The following is a 21,181-nucleotide window of genomic DNA, read 5'->3' on the forward strand; positions in this document are numbered from 1 at the left end:
ATTCCACTTCCTGTTCTGAAATGCCTCCAATGTGACATCATTGCTCAAATTCATCTAACACTCAATGCATCTCCATTTCCATCTCACAAGCAATCCCCATGATACATTGATTCCATATGTAAAATTACTGTGTATTTATATATTACAATATATAATTTTTAGCTGTATTTGATAAATGTTTATTTGGTATGAAAAATATTGTAAGGTTATACTATTGTGGCATGTCTTGAATATATAATTAAAATAGTTACTCAATTGATGCATTTGAGAAAGATGTTGTAATTTAAATTGTATTTAAGCATTTAAAGTTATTGCTTAATTAAAATATAAATAAAATTATGTACTTAAAATTTAAGTTAAATTTTACTTTATTTTACTAAAAATAATTTATAAAAAAATTAAAAATTTTATCAAACAAGGAAAAATATTTTATTTAAAATTATCTAAACACTAAAATATTTAATTTATCAAAAATTATTTTTCAAAAATTATTTTCATCCAATCAAACACATTTAGAACATGTTTGGTGCCAATACACCCCTAATCGGTGGCCCCACCTAATCTCCCCTTATTCCTATGTTTGGTTCATGGTATTGCTAATACCATTGTAATCCATTACTGACTTAATTGGTGAAATCCACCGATTTGTAATCCGTTCCTTTTGCCCAGATTAGGCACCGCTTAAGTTTACCCTCCGTGTTTTACCCTCCCATCCGCTTCCCCTTTGTTTCTCTTCTGTCCCTTCTAGCCTCTGTCGATTTGCTCCCTCTGTTTCTCATAGTTCTCCACACGCCCACATCTCTACAAAAATAACAGCCTTCAAAGTCGGCAGGATTTTACGGCATTTATTTGAGCCCTGTTCTTCTCCTTCTTCCTAGACATGGGGTTTCCATTTCCCAGTTCTTCTCGTCCCTTTCTTAAAGTCGGCATCTTCCTTTGCTTTCTCCAATTTTCTCCTACCCAGCACCTTCTTCAAGGTTCCAAGTTCTTTTTGTTTCTCCTTTAATTTCTGTTGTATTGAATTCCATGGATGTTATTTTAATTTGGATTTAATTATGCCTATTGAGGTTGTTTTTGCTCTTGAGAATCATAAAAAATAATTGGGTCATTTTTATTTCAGTTTCTTTTGTGTTCTTTTAGCCTCTATAGGGTTGTTAATTATTAATCCCTACATGTTCATTTGTTTTTCAGTTTCTTTTGATGGGGTTTCATTGTTTTAAACATTGAAATTTTATCTAATAATGCAATCTTTCATATATTTTTCAGGGTTTGTTCTTATTTGAATAGCCTTTGTTGTAACTATTTGCAAAATGCTGGCTGCTAGTGTTACTGCCCCTTTGCGGCCTTCATTATCTACTGGTATTTTTCTTGGAACTTTATTTTATTATTCATTCAATTTTTTTTAGATTAATGATGATAAAATTTGCTATTGGTTTTCGGCAGGACATCGATTAGAGTCACGAATTGAATGCAGTAGCCGTTGTGGCTTGGTTAGAATTCTGACTCGGATAAGGCCATGGGAACTTGGCTTGCAATCACAACCTAGTGTAGGAAGAAGTAGAAAACAATCTTCATCCATTGCATGCACCGCAACTGCTTTGGTACGTTTTGTCGCCATAACTAATTGCTTACTTTTATTTTTACAGAAGAAATTGAGAATTGTTGCTCATCTTTTTGTCAATGTAAACGGTATTAAATCCTGATATTAGATTTAGTGAAACAAATCATTACATGCGTGCACGTATGTTATGGCTCTGTGTGTGCTTTGCGCGTGCTTATACTCGATTTTTAATGATATTGGAATTCGGAGTTTCTGATTCTGGTTTCCTTTTTTCCAGTAGAATGCAACTTGCAGTGCATCAGGACAAACTCAAACTGTTACTCATGAGGCACCAACTATCACCCAAGCTCCTGTTCATTGTAAGAACAAACACATACTCTCTTTCAGTAGTTTGTCAATATTCATTAGATGTATTCCTTTTCGTGATTTTCTAGTTCGACTTTAGGCACCCCAACTTAGGTTTGAATTGTGGTTAGGAAGGTCACGGTGGGTTAAACTGATTTTTCCAGAATGACCGATAGGTCATGTATCATCTCATACTAGTTTTGGAAACTTAAGTCTCACCGTGTCGATGCTTGCACTTTCATGCACCATCTTTAGTAGGGATGACCAATGTTTGATTTCAGTACATTAGAATCCAGATGCTGCTTGTTGGCTAGAAGCATTGACAATGTACCTTTTGTGGTTTCTAGTTTCTCTACTGCCCCTCTTTAGCAAAAATCTTATTCGTGTGATAAACATATCACTATGAGCTCTTAGCAATTCTTTTGTTACCTTTTTTCGTAGTTTCGGTGTACTATTGTCCTGGTGATGAACACCTAAGCCTTCAGGTGACAGGGATAGATCCCTGGCCCTAAGGAACTCCCTTACCTATGGTGGGATATATCATATATCCAACTGGCTTGAACACCATATAATTTTAAAGAAAGCATAGCTAACATCATGTATTGAAATGCAGCAAAGGAGAAATCATCGCAGCTAGAAGATTTATGAATCGTAGTTTATCTTTATTTTCCCACTTATCTTTCTTATGTCATGATAATTAAAAAACTCATATATGCAGATGATCAGCTGATAGGCTACTTTGATCTGTTTAATTTTTTGATATTACTTCATCTATGTTTCTTTAGCCAGAGTTTACATATATGTATACATGTATATACATATATGTCTGTTTGTGTGTGGTGTTAAATTTATATTTTGACTGTGTATATAATTTTATTGGTTAGATGCTGCAAGTTTATCAAGGAACTTTGGGTATTTGTTAACCAGTATATTTATTCAATTTTTAATAGGTTAACTAAGGCCTATTTTTGGGTGGGTTGAACTTATATCAGTACTAGCAGATTAGAGGTTCTCTCAAGTTTCAGACATATTTGAGTTCCTATCTTGGAACAATGATGATGTTTGACGAGATAGGAATTTGTGGGGATATGGATTTCTTCAGTGCTCCACTTGGGGAAAAAGATGTGGCAGCCTCACAAATTGAACCAGAGGCGACGGTGGAGGATGATTATAGTGATGAAGAAATTGATGTGGATGAACTTGAGAGGAGGATGTGGAGGGACAAAATGCGTCTCAAACGGCTTCAAGAGCAGAATAAGTGCAAGGAGGGGATTGATATTGCTAAACAGCGCCTGTCAAAAGAACAGGCGAGGAGAAAGAAGATGTCGAGGGCACAGGATGGGATTTTGAAGTACATGTTGAAGATGATGGAAGTTTTTGATGTTGTAAAACTACATAACATATGGATTAGGATGTAGAATTTCATTTTCATCTAACATTTTCTTAATATAAGTTAATTATGTTTATGCAGAATATAATTCTCAAGTTATATTTTGATTTTAGTAAATTCGTATAAGAACATTTTATTATTAAGAATTTTATGAAATTATATATCATTATTAAATTATATTTAATATTAATTATTTTAAATTGTATAAATTCATATAAGAAAATTTATTATCAAGAATTTTATGAAATTATATATCATTATTAAATTATATTTAATATTAATTATTTTAAATTATATAAATTCATATAAGAAAATTTATTATCAAGAATTTTATGAAATTATATATTATTATTAAATTATATTTAATAATAATTATTTTAAATTATACAAATTCATATAAGAAAATTTATTAGTTATAATTATTTTCAATTTTATTAAATCATATGTTTTAATTAAAATATATTTAATATTAATTATTTAAAATTATATTTTATAGTATCATATATTATGATTTTAGTAAATTCATATAAGAATCTTGATTATTAAGAATTTTATTAAATTATATATTTTAATTAAAATATATTTAATAATAATTATGTTAAATTATCTTTTATAGTATCATATATTATAATTTGAGTAAATTCATATAAGAATATTAATTATTAAGAATTTTATTAAATTATATATTTTAATTATAATATATTTAATAATAATTATGTTAAATTATATTTTATAGTATCATATATTATGATTTGAGTAAATTCATATAAGAATATTGATTATTAAGAATTTTATTAAATTATATATTTTAATTATAATATATTTAATAATAATTATGTTTAAATATGATTAAATTATTTATTATTGATATTAATAATCTTATTAAAATTTAAATAACAATAACAATAATCATTTACCCAAACAAATTTATGCTAAGGGTATTCTAGTTATTTTAGTTTTTTCCATTATGCTATTACACCTCTATTCCATTCAACCAAACACAAGAATACTATTACGCCTCTATTTCATTACATTCAACCAAACAATTGATTTGCTATTACGTCTCTATTCCATTACACCTCTATTCCATTACGCCTCTATTCCAATACAGCGAACCAAATGTGCTGTTACTAATTATTTACCCAAGGGTAATATAGTCATTCAGAAGTCTATAAATGGTGTGTATCTTGCAAGACAGCTCAGAAGTCAGAATGTTTTTTTTCTCTTTTTTCTGCCATTAATGGTAATCCTGTAGTTTTGGCATAATCGATGGGCTTTTAATCATCGTTTTTAATTAATGCACATGTGGCTCTTCAGTCTTCACTAAAGAAAAATTAATTAAATCTTTTCCTATCTTATTTCTTTCTTTCTCTTTCAAAACTCAAAGCTCAGCAAGCTAAGGATTCCTTAGAATAATAAGGTGGGTATGTTAAAACAATTGATTTGATATTGCAAGCCAATTTATTTTCTCAAATTGAGTTAATTTAAGATTTCTTTTTTTCTTCTTGCTTGCCGGAGGTTCTTGGAATTTTGGTTTATTTTTCTTTTGGTGAGTGAAGTTGTTGTTGGTTTCCTTATTGGAAGGGGGGAAGTTGTTTTGAGTTTAGTGAAAATGAGTTGGTGTTGGATCAACTATAACTAAGATGGTTTTTAAAGATTTCTAGTTTTGGTTTTACTTTAAGAATCTACACTTTCTGGTGTTGTTTTTTTTTTCTTTTTGTCTTAAAAAAAATGATGTTTTTATGAAGAAGAAAGCATGTTCTTCACAGATTTATTGTGTTTTTTATATTACTTAAAAGGAATAAAGACTTAATATTTTTCTAGTTGTGTAAAAGTAGAAGCTCCTTCACATCACATAATGTCAAATGAGTAATGATCTGGTGCTTGAATGAATTTTATTTATTTATGACGTAAAAAATATATATGTGGCTATGAGAGAGAATGCCTAGCTATATAAGTTGAAGTTTTGGTATCAGTTCGGTAAGACCAGAATTGATGTTTTGGAGATTGGAATAAATGTTGTTTAAATAGCTAATTAATGTACTTATTTTTCCTCCTTGTGCGGAATCAAAGATGTCTTTATTTTCCTTCATACGTATTTGGTCATGAGTATGTGGATATTAAGTATTCTTGTTGTTGAAGATCTAGGAATGTATGGCGGAGGGGGTATTGAATAATGATATTTTCTTCTCTTGTTTTGTTGAAAATGGAAGGAAGAAAAGTATGTATATATTCTATTTTCTTATGAGTTGATGATAGTTTTTGTGATATCAGAAGAAAAATGGGCGCTTAGGTTTCGGTGAAATTGACTATTTTGATAGGCATGATGAATCTGGAATTTGTGTTGTATCCTCAATGCCGCCATTAAATCTTGCTGAGCTTGTTTCGCTCTTTTGCAGACCATGAAGAGAGAAGAGATAGCTGGGGGTGACATTGGTTTTTACACTTACTTTGTATGCAGCATTTAGCCTGTCAGATAGAATCAAAATTTCTTAATTTAGTACCTATAGCAACATAGAAGTCGAGAACCAAGATACACCAATGCAAGCATCCCAGCAACATAGAAGTTCAGTCATGGCCAGCAGATTGTTTCCTCAAGTAAAGGAAGAAGTCGAGCCTTGCAGCTTCCCTCAATTCCCAGCTATTGATCGCTCTTTCTGCTATAGCGACAGCAGCCACGGATCCCATTTCTCAGTCAAGAATTCCCATGAGCCTTATTGCACTTTGGAGTCATCTTCTGCACGTGGCAGTTATACGGTCTACAATTCTTCATCAAATGGAAGCCCAATGTCACAGCAAGAATCACAGTCTAATATGTCTGACCTGCATCACTCTCCAGATAATACCTATAGCTCTCCTATTAGCGGTTCCTGCATAACTGACGATGTAAGTGATCTGAAGGGTAAGCTGAGAGAGCTGGAAACTGTGATGTTGGGGCCTGATTGTGATATTATCAACAGCACCATCTCACCGGAGATGGACAGCTGGAGACTTGTAACGGATGCAGTCTCCAGACGAGATCTAAAACATGTCCTTGTCTCCTGTGCAAAAGCTGTATCAGATAATGATCTATTGACAGCACAGTGGTTAATGGATGAATTACGACGGATGGTGTCAGTTTCTGGTGAGCCCATCCAGAGGTTGGGAGCATACATGTTGGAAGGGCTTGTGGCACGACTGGCCTCCTCGGGGAGCTCGATCTACAAGGCTTTGAGATGCAAAGAACCGGCAAGTGCTGAACTATTATCTTACATGCATATTCTTTATGAGGTTTGCCCTTACTTCAAGTTTGGTTACATGTCCGCTAATGGAGCTATTGCGGAAGCCATGAAGGATGAAGATAGAGTTCATATTATCGATTTCCAAATAGGTCAGGGGAGTCAGTGGATTACTCTTATTCAAGCATTTGCGGCTAGGCCTGGTGGGCCGCCTCACATCCGCATTACTGGTATCGATGATTCCACATCTGCTTATGCCCGCGGAGGAGGCTTAAACATTGTTGCAAAGAGGCTGTCTAAACTTGCAGCGCTTTTTAAAGTGCCATTTGAGTTCAATGCTGCTGCCATGTCTGGTTGTGAGGTTCAACAAGAGCATCTTCAAGTTCGACCTGGAGAGGCTCTAGCTGTAAATTTTGCTTTCATGCTTCACCACATGCCTGATGAGAGTGTGAGCACCGAGAATCATCGTGACCGACTCTTGAGGCTGGTTAAGAGTCTGTCTCCAAAGGTTGTAACCCTAGTCGAGCAGGAATCAAACACAAACACTGCTCCATTCTTCCCAAGGTTCCATGAGACGTTGAACTATTATACAGCCATGTTTGAATCCATCGATGTGACTCTCCCACGGGAACATAAAGAGCGAATCAATGTGGAGCAGCATTGCCTGGCAAGGGATGTTGTTAACATCATAGCATGTGAGGGGCCGGAGAGAGTGGAACGACATGAACTCATGGGAAAGTGGAGGTCAAGGTTCAGAATGGCGGGGTTCACTCCTTATCCATTAAGTTCCTTGGTGAATGCCACCATAAAAACACTGCTTGAGAACTACTGTGATAGATATAGGCTTGAAGAGAGAGATGGAGGTTTATTTCTTGGTTGGATGAATAGGGATTTGGTCGCTTCTTGTGCATGGAAGTGATTTCTTTCTTTATAACTCTGGCATTCAGCTATGCTTGGATGTCTTTGTCTTAGCTGCCAACAACTTATTTAAGCGTGCATTTCTTATAAATCATAAGTTAGCCTGCTTCTCTGCAGTCATCTCGTTCCATTGTTTCATTCATTCAGTGACACCTAAAACTTGAATAATAACGGAAGACGAAGGTGAAAAATAACTGAGAAATTTCTCAATAAACATTATCCTATTTTATATCAGATCTTTCCGTAAGATAAAATTCTACATCTTAATCTTGCATTATTTAAACTGGTTGAATAATTTTACACATGGGGGTTGCTTGCCAATATTGATACTCCGAATCAATCATTGCGAATACGAACACCCCAAGAATATGGACATGGACCATCTTATCACTGTCAGCAATACCATTTTTCCATTTTGCTTCGAATTTGCTACTGATCTGCTCATTCTGTATTCTGAGAACTTGATTTACTATGAGCAGTGTAGCCAACCACTTCACTCTCTTCATTGTGATCTAACTTTCCACTCCGCTGCTCATTTGACCCACTTTCAGGACCCAAAGTAGGTGCATCAACTGTGCAAACATGAACAGTACCACTTACTTCTAACTTAGTTCTTGACTCGCCATTCGATTGCTCGCTCGGTTTATTCTCGGCTCCAGAACTAGAATTAATGGTCTCCCTTTCTTCTACCTTGGTGCCTGATTCACTGTTATGAGCTTGTGAATCAACATTTAAGCCAATTATATTATAAGTAACAGTCCTAGTTGGAGGCAAATCATGGTCATGTTTTCCCTCATATGTAGTTATAACCAATTTTGCATCATGAGATGCCCTCTCCACATGCTTCTTGACAGGGCATCCGGGATTTGAGCACCTGTAATAACTCCTACATCACAAGTGAGCGGAGAGTCAACTTCATGCCAAAAGCCGCAGTATGGTTACATATGTAAAGAATGGAAAATTTTCTGCGATCAAAACACATTTAAGTGATATGCACAAGTACTCTCAGCACTAGAGATACTTGTGATAAGAAAACATCTATAGTTGGTATAACAATATGATTATCTTCGTTGCCAAAGAGCAGCAATAATATGTAAATTAGACAAAAGTGTTTGAAATGTGTACAAACAAAAATAAGGTGATTCATACCTTGGATTAGGATTGCCTTTAACTAATTTTTGGCCATATTTGCGCCAACGGTACCCATCATTTACGATGTCAACCTCACTTAGTGTCTTAATAACCATAGGTGATTCACTTGTTGGTTTATGCACTGGAGATACATCAACATTATCGCTCTCTTTCTTCCTGTTTGCATTCAGTGACTGTTAACGGAAGGTTAAGAGGAACAAACACACAAGAAAAATAAACTAAGGTACCTGCGTTTTGAGATGAGATGACCATCATCATTACAAGCAATATTTTGCATCCCATTTGATTTTGATTTCACATCTTCACTAGCAGCAATAGGTAAAGGCTGAGAACTATCCCCTGGCTCAATCAGGCGAGGTGTTTGGATATGTGCACCCAATGATTTGTCTTCAAATATGAGATCAGTTATAAATCAAGCAACTTTTGCTTCATCAGATTAGACAAGTCATAAATGATTAAGATGATTTTCTTACCTTTGATAACAGTTGGAGATGCGTTATCTAGTCTCTCTTCAACGACTGATACAACAAAGCCAACAGCTACGGGTGGGTTCAGCGGCTTTGCATGATCATGCTGACCAAAATAAACAGTGTCGACCATTTTCCCATCATGTGAATATTCCAATTGCTTTTTCACTTGGCAGTTTGGATGTGTACATCTGTAATAACTTCGAACAAATTCATTTCCTTTAACAAGTTTCTGCCCGTATTTACGCCAGTTATACCCATCCTCTGAGGCTTTCTCACGTACAATGGGACTGCTCCCATCAATACCAGGCGATGGAGAGGGAGTCAGCGATTGTTTCTTGGATGTCATAGAGTAAGCATTTCCTTGTTGCTGTGACTGTGAAGCATGGATCACAGAAATAGGAAGTGGATTTTCCTCTGATATAAGTGCAAGGGTTCCTCTCCCTTCATCAGATTGTGATGACTGAATTTTACTATCAGAGGTCTGTTGCAATGCATGACTTCCAGCATCTGGGCTCTGTACTTTATCCGTACCAACTTCATCCGTTACACACTCCCCTAAAGAAACCATCTGAAGTAAAGAACCTCTTTATCACTTTAGTTACCATTAAAAAGGGCCTTGTATATATACTAAAACAGCATTGTGCCCATGACTTTATAGATATAATAAAAAACCAGCTGAAGAACAGCTAGCCACCTTATTAATCATTAGCATTCAATTGCTTAGACGTTTAGAGAATAACCATATCATATATCGCATCAACTCGTGACTGGGCTTCCTCAGTTAAGAATTTCACAATTAACCAAAACCTTTGCAGAAAACTTATGCATTTCAAGTTCTCTGTTTTTCTTTTTTTTTTTGGTCGGTCTTACTTATGTAGAGCATGACGGGAAATAATTCCGAATGCCAAACTAACAATTCCTAATTAAACTACTAAAGAAACGATGAAATTTATGAGGTTAATTTAATATAATATTAATTCGAAAGTTGCTTCATTTATTCACCTGAAAAAATAAATTAAACTGCTCAACTTGCTTATATGGTTTGATATGGTTAATTTAATATAAGACTAATTAGAAAGTTCCAAGTTAATTGAATGAGTATAGTTTTGCAAACTTTGTCGCTCAAATACTACGGGGTTTCTCAGCAACCAAACACAGAGTAGAAACAAATTAAGAGCTAAAATCCCAGAAATACGGCAGCAAACGAAATTAAATTCATTCCATAACAAATAAATTAGGTGGGAGAGGGAGAGAAAGTTAAAACTGAAGGAAATAAAGAGAAAAAAAAAAAAGGAAAGTTACCTAGCTATGCAAGTGTGGATGAGAGCATCAAGAAACCCTAACCGTATATCAGGCGGAAAGAGCGTGATTAGAAGAGTCGATGAGAGGCGTAGATCACGCCGGAGATGGTGGTTGGAGTCGGAAAGTGAAAATCGGGGAAGTAAGTAGAGTCAGAGTGGGGGAAATAGCGATTCAGGTTGTTAAAGTCTAATCCCAATAAAATAATTTAAAAAAATAAAGGAAAGAAAGAAAAGGCAAGTTAAGAAGAGGTTGGGGGGAAAAATAGAATACATGCAGTAACACTCATTCGTGTATGTATCTGCCTTTCCCTTTTTTTTTCTTGAGACGCTGTTATTGCTTGCTTTTCTTTATTTTAGTCAATGCCGCTTGCTCGAATTAATATGTAAGGATAACTTTTTATTTTATTTAATTTTAACATTAATATATTTTTATATTTATTTATAATCCATATTATCTGTCTATAATATATAGACAAATTTTTTAACTAAATAATGTAATATTTTTTGTTTATTATATTATCGAGCTAATTTTCTTATCCAGCAATGCATATGTTCAATTATATGTATCAATTAAAATATATTAAAATTATTTTATAACTTTATATAAATTTAAATTTATGATTGATATTATAAATAAAATTAAGTCATTTATAATTTTATATATTTTTAATTTAATATTTTATTCGATAAAAAATAACATCTTAAATTAATATGCATACCCCTTAAATAATAATAATAATTTAAAACACTATTTTTTATCAAATAAAAATATCAAATTAAAAAATATATAAAAATTATAGATTTATTTATAATGTCAATCATAAAATAAAAATTATACAATATATTTTAATTAATACAAATTTAAAAATTTTAAAAATTTGTATTCGCATTTTATTTTTATGATATTTGACAATTTTATAAGTTTATACGTGTTAATATGAAAATCTTAAATTTTAAAAGAAATTTTTAAAAGCTCGAACAGGTAAAAAACTTGAGACTTTAAAAATAAAAAAATTGGTGAATTGAGACTTTAAAATTTTAAATCCTATTAGGAAAAATATTTATATCTGAGATGTTTTAAATTTTTTTAAATCTATTAACGGTAAACGTATGAAAAATAATATTGGTTACACTAATATTTAAAATTTTATTACCATTCTTTTACAGATTTTAACATAATATTGACATTTTTAAAAATTATAAAAAATTTAGATAAAAGTCTAAAATAAAATTGTACAAATAATATTTACAACAATCAATAGTAGTTTAAAAATGAAAAAACTTTTAAAATAATAAAAAAACATTAAACCATATCAATTCTAGTACTAAAACTTTTAAAACTTTTAAACTAATAGTTTAAAAAATATTTGAAAATTGCTTGAATACTCGTTACTAATTTAAAACATGTCAATTCTAATATTAGAAAGTTTTTAAAAAGTTTATCTATATATATAATATAAATAGTTCTTAAATTTCCTATTTTATTTATAAAAGTGTAATAACTTTTTTAAACATATATATTTAATTTAAATTTATAAATTTGAATGTTTAAAAAATAATTCAATTGTTTAAAAGGTATTGAAAATTGTTAAAATTTTCAATTTTAAAATATGTTAATATTTAATTTTCAATATTACAAAACAAATAATTAAATGATTTAAAAAATTCCTGAAAAATTAAATTAAATTTAAATATTTAAATTTCCTGTATTATATTAAATTTTAATTTATGTATCTTTTAATTTTTCAAATTTAAACAATTTCAAATTTTAATTATGTATTTAAATTTTAACATAAAATATAATATATTTAAATTAATACATACAACTTCTTTCGTCGCCCGAGTAAAAAAACACACACATGTATATATACATACGTGTAACAATAGTTTGTTTTTTTTTTTTATAAAGGGTAAGGGTAGTAGAGGTTGTCCAGTCAAAGCCACAAATCCTACTCCAATCGATTATATCACAATGGTATCTAAAATGAAATCTGGTTGCTCGGGAATCATTTTATCCCTGCATCAACCACATGAACATGGCCACAACAATCATGACAAGTTTGAATAAGGCAAACTAGTCTAAGCTCACAATCTCGAAGAAACAGAGGCATCCATTGAAGCTGTCCAAAACGAGTCCATGCCTGAATCTAGGAGACAGTCCATAGAAGGATGCAGCAGAGATTAACAGTAAACCTATAAACTTGTTGCTACAAAAGGATGCAATGGAGAAGAATTATGAATCAACAAGCTTTAGACTTGGGGAAACCCCAAACCAGATCTCATTTCCTCCAACAAGAAGAATGGCACATGTCAAACAAAACTGATTTGAATCCAAACCAATCGCAGGGTTTCTAACTGTGTAGATTAGGAAGTAGATCAGTCAGCAAGAGGAGGTATCCTCCTGTACAAGTAACAGGCTGAATTTGTTCTGCAAATTTTGGTTCTCAAAGAAAACATGTTTAAATAAGAGTATGCAACTCATTTTTGTTCATTAAAACCCCATTTCAGTGCCAGGAGATCATGGCCTTAAGATGTTGGAAAGTGGTCTAATTAGTTAAACCGCTCCATGAAAATCTGTAAAAATTGCTTAAAGAATTCAAAATCTCAACCCCAAGTTTAACCTCATTGGTTCTAAGAAATTGTACTTACAAAAGGCGTCTAGTATATTTATAATCTAAATCTCAGTATCTTCCATCTACTTCTCTCTCTCTCTCTCTCTCTCTCTCTCTCTCTCTCTCTCTCTCTCTTCCACTTGATCAGGATTTCCTTGAAATCCCAAAACATTGACCATGATAAAAAGAGTGCCAACAACATAAAACAATCTACTTCAATTACACATAAGTAACTCATCCATGCCGATACCAAAGGAAGAAACAGTAAACACCCTATACAATATTCTTAGAAACAAAAATGAACATGCCATGCAATTTGCATTAAGATGGCCAAAAAATAAAACTGTCATCTAAAATGGAAAGTGAAACTAATTTCTGTTAACCCGAGCTAATTCTACAAGCCACAGAGTGCCCTTAAAACAGGTCAGGCACTTCGAACTATTTGGAGTTACAATATAAATATCTTTTCTTTGTGCAACCAATTGTCCTTGCCACTTATACAAGGCTGAGACCATTTCATCTTTTGCAGCCTGTAAAAGAAAAAAAATTGAAATCTCATTTCAAGTGTAGCAGGCAGGAATGCGTGGTGCATGCCTAAAGTTTTTGGTGCATGTATGTGTACATGTATCTATCTATTTTATAGGCAAACACATTTAGCCAATTGTCAGAGAATTACCTCCACGAAATACATGACAATGGTTCCACTTTTATGCTATAACACTATTATCACCCTGCTGTGCAAGATCCTCAGTGTTTTCGTGAGACAACTGTGGAACAACCTCTACTTCCTCTTTTACCATTCGTTGATCACTGTGAACAACATCCGAGGGTTGTGACTCGCTGACCTTATCGGTTGCACCATGAATTTGTGCTTTATTAACATCAGTGGCCACTAGTGTTTGGGGACCATTGATCCCATTAGTAGCATTACAACCTTGTGAGTCTTCAGGCTTGTTAGTTTCATTATGAATTTCTAAATCGGTGTTACCGTTGGTTGCATCAGGTAGCTCAAATGACTGTGGAATAACCTCCTCTACTGTTTTGGCAGTTTGCAAATCACTTTCTCCAATGGAATTAAGCATATTCGAGTTGTCAGCCTCATTACATGGATCACAAAAGTGTGAGGCATCAATCCCATCAGTTGCATCATGAAGTTGCATGTCATCAACTTTATTTGGTGTATCCAATAGCAGTGCAGCTTCACCTTCAAGAACTGTGGTACAAAGTGGCAAATGATCTACCTCATCATTCGTGTGATGCGGATGTAATCGATCCACCTCAACCATGCCACAATACTGAGACTCATCCTCACTAGCTCCGTGACCTTCCATGGGATCATTACTACGCCTCCGTTTCCCAGTACCCTTTCTTCTCACCCTCTCCTTCCCCCTAGTCCTTTTGCCAAGTTCAGTTCCCACAATAGGTGACACAACAACTGTACCTCCAACTTGGTCTCTCAAGCATTCTTGTGCAATAGACCTAATCCTGGAAATTGATTCAAACTGCTCAGGCAGCAGTCCTTTCAAAGGGAAAGTTTCGGCTAAGTATAAAATTTCCCGCACACCACCAATCTGTTTCATCAAAAAGAAAAAGAAAAGAGATGTACACATAAAATTTTCTGGGGACAGGACATAGACAATAATTAACTAGTTAAGTATAGCCTTACTGTTCTCTGAAACTCTGAAGAGAGAGAAATAGGTCTCCCTACAACTTTACGAGTAATTCTCAAATACCACACCATGTATTCGTTTTCATCTGCATCATCATCACCATCCACAATATGGAGTGCACGATCTGCCCATTCATTAAGTTCTGATTCCATTTTCCCAGACAAGTCCACACCACCATCAACTCCACGGCTTTTTCTTACCCATTGTGGCACATCTTCTGGGATAGGTTGAAGCATGCCATATTGCCTTAGGACACGATTAGGAAGGTGCCTTTCAGCCTTGTCAAAGCATATCAACATCGTTTTAGACCTCCCCAAAACCAAACTATTTCTAATTTCCTCTGGGATTACAGTACTATCCATGTACTTGTAGGGAAGCCACTCTACCTATTTTTCAACAACAAACAGCTATATTACTCTTCCTTCCTTTAACTTTTCATCAGAAGCTGATTCTTACACAGATGGCAACTAGAAACATAATTTTTATTTTAAAGAACAAAAAGGAAATACCAATAACTTACATCACATGGTTCCAGGGAGTCAAGTGCCTTACGGTAGAAAACTACATCACGGTTTGTCGTTGGACCACTCTGCTTTCCCTTCCACCTCAGTACAAAAGGGAAATGCTCGTGGATAGGGTCCCTGTTGAGCTTTGGTCGACCAATATTTAGATGATAGTAACTCCAGCACTAAAAAAGAAGAATGATTATAAGTAGCAGAATTTTGTCTAAATGTTGTCAATAGCATTAGAAAAACTTCAGCTAGAAATCCTCCTAACTGCTTCCCTTTGTCAAAAGAAGTTGAAAGACAGCAGGCCCTTCAAAAGCACTTATAGAAGGAAAAGAAAAGGGTAGGAAAATGGGACATCAGAAAAGTGAATAACCTGAAGTAGTGTCAAACATCCACAAATAGTGCTTTGGGATCTAACAGAGGCATTCCCAAGTGCCCTATACAAGAATGCTAATGCAGCTGCACCCCATGCATACCTCCCAGCATTCTCAAAATTCTCAAACAATGGAAGGTACATGACAGGGACCTTATTCCCTGTGGTGGTTGAAAAAATAGTGCTTCCCACAAGATACAAAAGGTAAGCACGTGTGTGGCGCTCAATCTCTTCGATCGTTGCATTTTCAGGACACTGAGAAAAGAACTCTTTCAACCAACTCAGCTTCACCATCCCACCACTTGCATAAGTAGAATCTGGTGCTTTCCCAAGATACTTTTCACACACCGTTCCACAAGTGGTATATGTTATTCCAATCACGGGCATCCCGTCAATCGCCAATCCCAGCAAGAAGGCAACATCTTGAAGAGTCACAGTCATTTCTCCAACAGTGAAGTGAAATGTATTAGTCTCTCTTCTCCACCTCTCAACTAAAGCTGAAATGAGCGGATTATCTAAACTAATGGCAGGTATCTTCCTCAAGTACCCAAATCCTGCTTTTTCCACCAATTCAATCTGTTTTGGGGTGAGTCTCCATTCTCCCAACTTTGATGTATGCTCATGACATCTAAGTGCACCACGCTCCTGTAATGCATGTATATATTATGTAACAATGCTAGTGTGTTTTAAATAAAAACGCATGCACAAGTCAAATTTACAATCACAATCAAAGAAACCCTCCACATATATAAGGACAAAACTAGTCTAGTGCATCAAGGCGATGAAACCGATAAACAACCAATCAAACAAACTAACAAAAGAACCAGTGCATAAACGAATTCTACAAATTTTCACTTATCAAAGGAACACAAATTACATATCTGCAAATAAAAGGGGGGGAAGGCGGAGAATGAGATTGGTGGGTATGAGAAACAGACCTGGCCATCCCAAACAGCTGAAGATACATGCTTGTCTTGATCATACAGTATTGAATGATCGATGGGTCCAGGATTGGCTGCAGATGGGTCCATTCCAATCTCTTCCATTGATTTTATCTTCTAAAATTTAAACCAAAATAAATCAAAGTGGCCTGAAATGCAGGCCAAAATAGATAGTTTAGTCCCTTAAATTAGCAGGATAGCCTCCATCACTGTTAATATATACTTAAATTTTACATTTTGGAGCCAATTTTTATCAAGCCCTTGAAACAAAGCACAGATAACTTAGATCAATTTCAAACTTTTTTTTAACGAATTAATTGCAAATAAATGAAATATATATACACACAAATATAAAAATTTGAAGAATCTTGTATTTGGGTGGTCCATTCAATTTAAAACCTAGTTTCCGTTTAACTCTCGGAGGACAAATAAAAATGGAAAACTAAACAGAAAACAATATTTGGGTGTCAACATTTTGGTTGTGCTCTTTATAATTATAATAATAAAAGGGAAAATCCAGAAATTGGAAATCAGAAAGCGAGGGTGAGGGTGAGGGTGAGGGTGAGGGTGAGGGGGAAAGAAACGACGCCGGAAAGCGAAAAAAATAAAAATTTAGATTTAAAAAAAGAAATTGGATTTTACTATACCTGAGTTTTAATCAAAACGACAGGAAAGAACGAAAGCAGGCACCACCGTGAAGAAAATTTTCAGCGGAATTCAAAGCGAAATTAAAAAAAAAACCCCGAAACCAAAACGCGTCGTTGCAGGGTTTTCTCCTCTTTGTACTGTGTGTGTGAAAGTCTCCAAAACTGGAATGTGGGTTCGCTTCGCTGCGTTGCGTTTATGAATGGATTCAAAATTTTCTATCCTATAGGCTATAGGCTTAGGGTAAATTACGATCTCACGTTGTTACACATGGCATGTTTTTGGATGATTTGGGGATCGGCCTAATTTTGTTCTCTCCTCGAAGAAAATGGGCTTTTTTCATGCATATTTTGTTTCGTTTTCATTTAATTTTATTTATTACTTTTACTGAATTCAATTATTACTTCTTTTAATATAACCTTAACTATTGTCGCAAAATATGATTAACATTCACCCAAAAATATATATACTAGATTTTATTGTTAAAAAGTATCATGGAGACCCTTATACTAGTGTTACGGGTCGCAGATCAAAACCCATAACGAATGTACACAAAACTTCATGTAAAGGTTAATTAATTAAATGAGCTCATTTGACTTAACTCAATTCGTGAAACATATGGAGAAATCTATCTACTTGAAGCATTGGTGGCACAGTGAAACACTCTAATAAAACTAGAGTTACCGTAGTGAATATTTGTAATCATAAGGGATAAAATTGTATAGTGTTTTAATCCCTTAGGACTTTCATCTTGTGGATAGACTTGAATCTCAATCATAAAATGTTGTTTAAACTATACAATTGGATTTGGGTCTTACACGAGCCTACGAAGTTTTAATACTAACATTAGGTCGAATTAGGACTAAATTGTAATGTTTACAAAATTCCAAGTTGATGTTGCGACTTCAGAGGTTTCCTCGTCGCGACGTAACACTCTGATTTAAGTTCATCATGACCTCGAGGCTACGTCACCGCAACGTGGGCCCTGAACTTTTTGTCATCGCGACATTGGGAGTACGTCGTCGCGATGTGACCACTGAATCCCAACAATGTCAAAGTACCTATTCAAATATCCAAAGCAAACAACCTATACAAAATTAGATGACATCGGTAGGGCTATTGACACAACTTTAAAATATTGTTAATCTACCCGAAAATAGAGAGAATTTGTTCTCAACTATTGAATCTATTTTTTCAGAATAACAAATTTTGTCAGTTTCTATTTCAGAAGAGATTTTTCATTTTCACACTAAAGAAAAGAAAACTATTTTTAGTTCTGTGTTTTGATTCGAATCGTTCGAGTCAACCCTCGAAACAGTTTATGATGAGAGAATAACGGAGAAGATCATTTAGTTGAAAGTCGGAAACGATAAGGATCCGTCTATCCGAAAACACATATGTGAATTCGATCTAAGGTTTATTACTATAAATATCACAAACCAAGTCAATTTTCAAAATTTTTATTTTCCGCTATACAAGAAAACCATTTGCGAACCAGATTTTTTCCAACAATATAATTCTCCAATATTATAACTATTTTTCTATTCCTAAAATATCATTTATTTAATTAAAATAAATTTAATTAATTCTTTCAATTAAATTATTTTCTTAACCCAATTCTAATTTTATTAAAATCATAATGAATTTACCTTACTAGAATCTAAGTAAATAAATTTAATTGTCTCGTTCAGTAAAACTACAATGACTACTTAATTTAATTCTCACTTTGAACTCAACTATTTAATTACAATCAATTAAATAATAAGTCAACGATATTAAGTTAATTTTTAAGTCATCTTTTGTTCCTTGCAAGAAAAATGCATTTACTGCGGATAAAAATACATGCAGTTTATTTCTCCTTTCATTTTTTTCATTCATTCAACATATCGATTATGGTTGCAATTCAAACAGGATTGTGTTGAGCTAATGGAGGGACTGATTGGACATGTAAATTAGAGCTCAAATAATATGTAATTAAGTTTTAACTCTTCGTCTAATTACAACATTATTTAGTCATGAAATCAATCCATTAAAAGTACCATGATTGAACTCTCCCTTATTATATACCATTACAAAAGCAGCTTATAATTTTGCTTGTCCAACAACTTTGTCATTAGTGTGTTACCCTTATAGGATATTCTTAATCTCTTTAGGTCAAAATCTATTCAGCCAATATGATCTTATTTTATCTCTTGGTAACAGTTATATCTTCCACCATGAAAAATATCATTACTAAAAAATAGTAATGAAAATCATTCGTTCCTAACAAAGGACCCGTGGCAACGTTTCTTTTCTATAAGCCATGCAATTCCAATGAGAGGATATTATTTACCCTTTATCAAGCTTCGAATTCTATTGTGGTAAATGAAGCCATGTTATACTGTCACACCCCAAAAACGATAGATCCAAAAAGGTGAGTGAGGTATGTAAGTAAATTGATTTGGCACTATGGTAGCATAATCTGCCACCCTGTTGGCTTGATGGCGAGTCAGAGTATTGACGCATACTAGCATTAAAATATCCACCTATTAATGGTATCTAAAGATTTAATTACAAGGTCTCTTCAAGAAAAGAAAGATTACGCCCAAGAAAGAGTACGTCTACGCCCTGAGTATTAGCTGAGCACGAAGAGCCTATCAAGTGTCTGAGAAAGATGTAGAAGACTTAATTGTCTTTAAGATCACGCCATAAGCGAGTCATTGTCAAATTATAGTACACTTGGTTTGCTTGAGCCTTGTTCAAGTTGGTTCTCGTGACAAGATTAGTTAGGAATCAGTTGAATTGATTTGACCCTTCCATAACTGATCAAACAGTAACGAAGATCTTCGTCGGATTCTCTTTACCTTTCCCCATATTTTTTATAGGAAATCAGAAGATTTGGGTAAGGTAAGCATCGTCACTTGTCAAAGTCCACAGTAGGGGGATAGGAGTTTATGTAACACCCCTAAATCGTATCCATCATTGGAACAGGGTTACTAAGCATTACCAGAGTTTACAATTCAAACGAATAGAAACTTCAAACATTTCATATCATAGAAATAAACATGTTAAAACCAAGTCAAAACATACATTATTGTCCCTTAAACGAGCCCTTGAGGCCCAAAATACGTATTAGAAACAAGTCGGGACTAAATCGAAAACTCATGAAATTTTTTAGAAAACAGTAAAAATTTTCAATACTGTAGAGTACACAACCGTGTGGGCGTTCGAAATAGGGACACACGGACGTGTCCTAGCCTGTGTCCGTGCCCATATAACTCACTGACTTGGGTCACACGGCCAAGTCACAGGCCCGTGTGCCAGGCCGTGTACCCTTCAAAGTAACCCCACACGCCCGTGTGCCAGGCCATGTGCTAGGCCGTGTAATAGCCTGACTTGCAACCCTTTGAAAGCTACAGGGGACACACGGCCGTGTCACCTGACCGTGTGCCACGCATAGCTAAGACACATGCATGTGTCTCTACCCGTGTGGATGAAAATAGGTCATTTTACAAGCTATTTTTCTCACCCAATTTGTCATGTACCTACAACCAACTTTGCATATATAACCAAGCCATAATAAGGCATCCAAAACAAGCATAAACAAGATATATACATATGGTAAAGTTTCATACAACCAATATGCCCTTAAGCACCTCAAATGATAACATGTAAATATGTTCAATCATGCACTCTATTTGTCCAAAATACTCAACTAACTTATAGGCACATTAGCATCAATACATGACATTTGGTTACCTTACCAAAGCATACTAAATGGTACCAAATAATCACTCAATTACTAGCATTAACACACATATATGTCTTTTATAGCAAAATACCAATTCTCAACAAGTTATAAGACATATATAATATGTACATTCAACTATCATTTCCCCTTTCATCATTCAAACACATTAAGCAAATTATCAACCATATTAAGGCTAATATTTACATACCAAAACTAAGCTCATAACATCATCAAGTGCCAAATCACAAGCCAAACCAAATGGCCATATTCACAACCAAACATATAGGCCAACATTAGCCAAAATACCTATACATGCCATTATGACCAAAGTTAAACATCCGAATGT

The 21,181-nt window shown here is 34.1% G+C and overlaps 4 protein-coding genes across 8 annotated transcripts; 2 read left to right on the plus strand and 2 right to left on the minus strand.

Moving 5' to 3' along the window:
• The first annotated feature begins 721 nt into the window (after positions 1–721).
• On the plus strand, positions 722–3,339 carry LOC107956235 (protein ETHYLENE INSENSITIVE 3). 2 transcript variants are annotated; one of them, XM_041096578.1, is made up of 5 exons: positions 722–977; positions 1,267–1,359; positions 1,444–1,601; positions 1,842–1,920; positions 2,857–3,147. In XM_041096578.1, the coding sequence occupies exons 2-5, from the start codon at positions 1,311–1,313 to the stop codon at positions 2,859–2,861; spliced, it is 291 nt and encodes a 96-aa protein (XP_040952512.1). In that variant the 5' UTR covers positions 722–977; positions 1,267–1,310; the 3' UTR covers positions 2,862–3,147. The 2 variants fall into 2 exon arrangements, with proteins under 2 accessions (XP_040952512.1, XP_040952511.1); XM_041096577.1 differs by lacking the exons at positions 722–977; positions 1,267–1,359 and having other exon boundaries at positions 1,458–1,601; positions 2,857–3,339.
• A 1,163-nt stretch (positions 3,340–4,502) lies between these two features.
• Positions 4,503–7,548, plus strand: LOC107954933 (scarecrow-like protein 21). Of its 2 annotated transcripts, none has more exons than XM_041096579.1 (2): positions 4,503–4,716; positions 5,696–7,548. In XM_041096579.1, the coding sequence occupies exon 2, from the start codon at positions 5,838–5,840 to the stop codon at positions 7,431–7,433; it is 1,596 nt and encodes a 531-aa protein (XP_040952513.1). In that variant the 5' UTR covers positions 4,503–4,716; positions 5,696–5,837; the 3' UTR covers positions 7,434–7,548. The 2 variants fall into 2 exon arrangements, with proteins under 2 accessions (XP_040952513.1, XP_040952514.1); XM_041096580.1 differs by having other exon boundaries at positions 4,538–4,720.
• A 68-nt stretch (positions 7,549–7,616) lies between these two features.
• On the minus strand, positions 7,617–10,659 carry LOC107954934 (WRKY transcription factor 1). Its single transcript, XM_016890628.2, has 5 exons — positions 10,357–10,659; positions 9,058–9,622; positions 8,812–8,971; positions 8,582–8,740; positions 7,617–8,318 (listed from the first exon to the last, which is right to left on the minus strand). Exons 2-5 carry the CDS (start codon positions 9,620–9,622, stop codon positions 7,874–7,876), a joined length of 1,329 nt encoding a protein of 442 aa, XP_016746117.1. The 5' UTR covers positions 10,357–10,659; the 3' UTR covers positions 7,617–7,873.
• Positions 10,660–13,168: 2,509 nt separating this feature from the next.
• LOC107954936 (protein MAIN-LIKE 2) lies at positions 13,169–17,312 on the minus strand. Of its 3 annotated transcripts, none has more exons than XM_016890630.2 (7): positions 17,108–17,312; positions 16,458–16,577; positions 15,520–16,164; positions 15,158–15,325; positions 14,634–15,023; positions 13,644–14,538; positions 13,169–13,497 (listed from the first exon to the last, which is right to left on the minus strand). In XM_016890630.2, the coding sequence occupies exons 2-6, from the start codon at positions 16,563–16,565 to the stop codon at positions 13,675–13,677; spliced, it is 2,175 nt and encodes a 724-aa protein (XP_016746119.1). In that variant the 5' UTR covers positions 16,566–16,577; positions 17,108–17,312; the 3' UTR covers positions 13,169–13,497; positions 13,644–13,674. The 3 variants fall into 3 exon arrangements, with proteins under 3 accessions (XP_016746119.1, XP_016746120.1, XP_016746118.1); XM_016890631.2 differs by having other exon boundaries at positions 16,458–16,574; positions 17,108–17,306; XM_016890629.2 differs by having other exon boundaries at positions 16,458–16,609; positions 17,108–17,306.
• Between the last annotated feature and the right edge of the window lie 3,869 nt (positions 17,313–21,181).

Source organism: Gossypium hirsutum, chromosome D07 (assembly GCF_007990345.1).
Source record: "Gossypium hirsutum isolate 1008001.06 chromosome D07, Gossypium_hirsutum_v2.1, whole genome shotgun sequence".
In the NCBI taxonomy this organism is placed as follows: Eukaryota; Viridiplantae; Streptophyta; class Magnoliopsida; order Malvales; family Malvaceae; genus Gossypium; species Gossypium hirsutum.

Excerpts from the sequence above, each read along its gene's own strand:
- LOC107954936 (XM_016890630.2), bottom strand. The coding sequence starts at position 16,565 with ATGGAAGAGATTGGAATGGACCCATCTGCAGCCAATCCTGGACCCATC. Across the intron at positions 15,326-15,519 it reads GATGTTTGACACTACTTCAG|TGCTGGAGTTACTATCATCT; the intron begins GTTATTCACTTT and ends CTTCTTTTTTAG. Across the intron at positions 14,539-14,633 it reads CTTCAGAGTTTCAGAGAACA|ATTGGTGGTGTGCGGGAAAT; the intron begins GTAAGGCTATAC and ends TTGATGAAACAG.
- LOC107954934 (XM_016890628.2), bottom strand. The coding sequence starts at position 9,622 with ATGGTTTCTTTAGGGGAGTGTGTAACGGATGAAGTTGGTACGGATAAA. Across the intron at positions 8,741-8,811 it reads CATCTCATCTCAAAACGCAG|GAAGAAAGAGAGCGATAATG; the intron begins GTACCTTAGTTT and ends GAATGCAAACAG. Across the intron at positions 8,319-8,581 it reads AAAGGCAATCCTAATCCAAG|GAGTTATTACAGGTGCTCAA; the intron begins GTATGAATCACC and ends CTTGTGATGTAG.
- LOC107954933 (XM_041096579.1), top strand. The coding sequence starts at position 5,838 with ATGCAAGCATCCCAGCAACATAGAAGTTCAGTCATGGCCAGCAGATTG.
- LOC107956235 (XM_041096577.1), top strand. The coding sequence starts at position 2,959 with ATGATGATGTTTGACGAGATAGGAATTTGTGGGGATATGGATTTCTTC.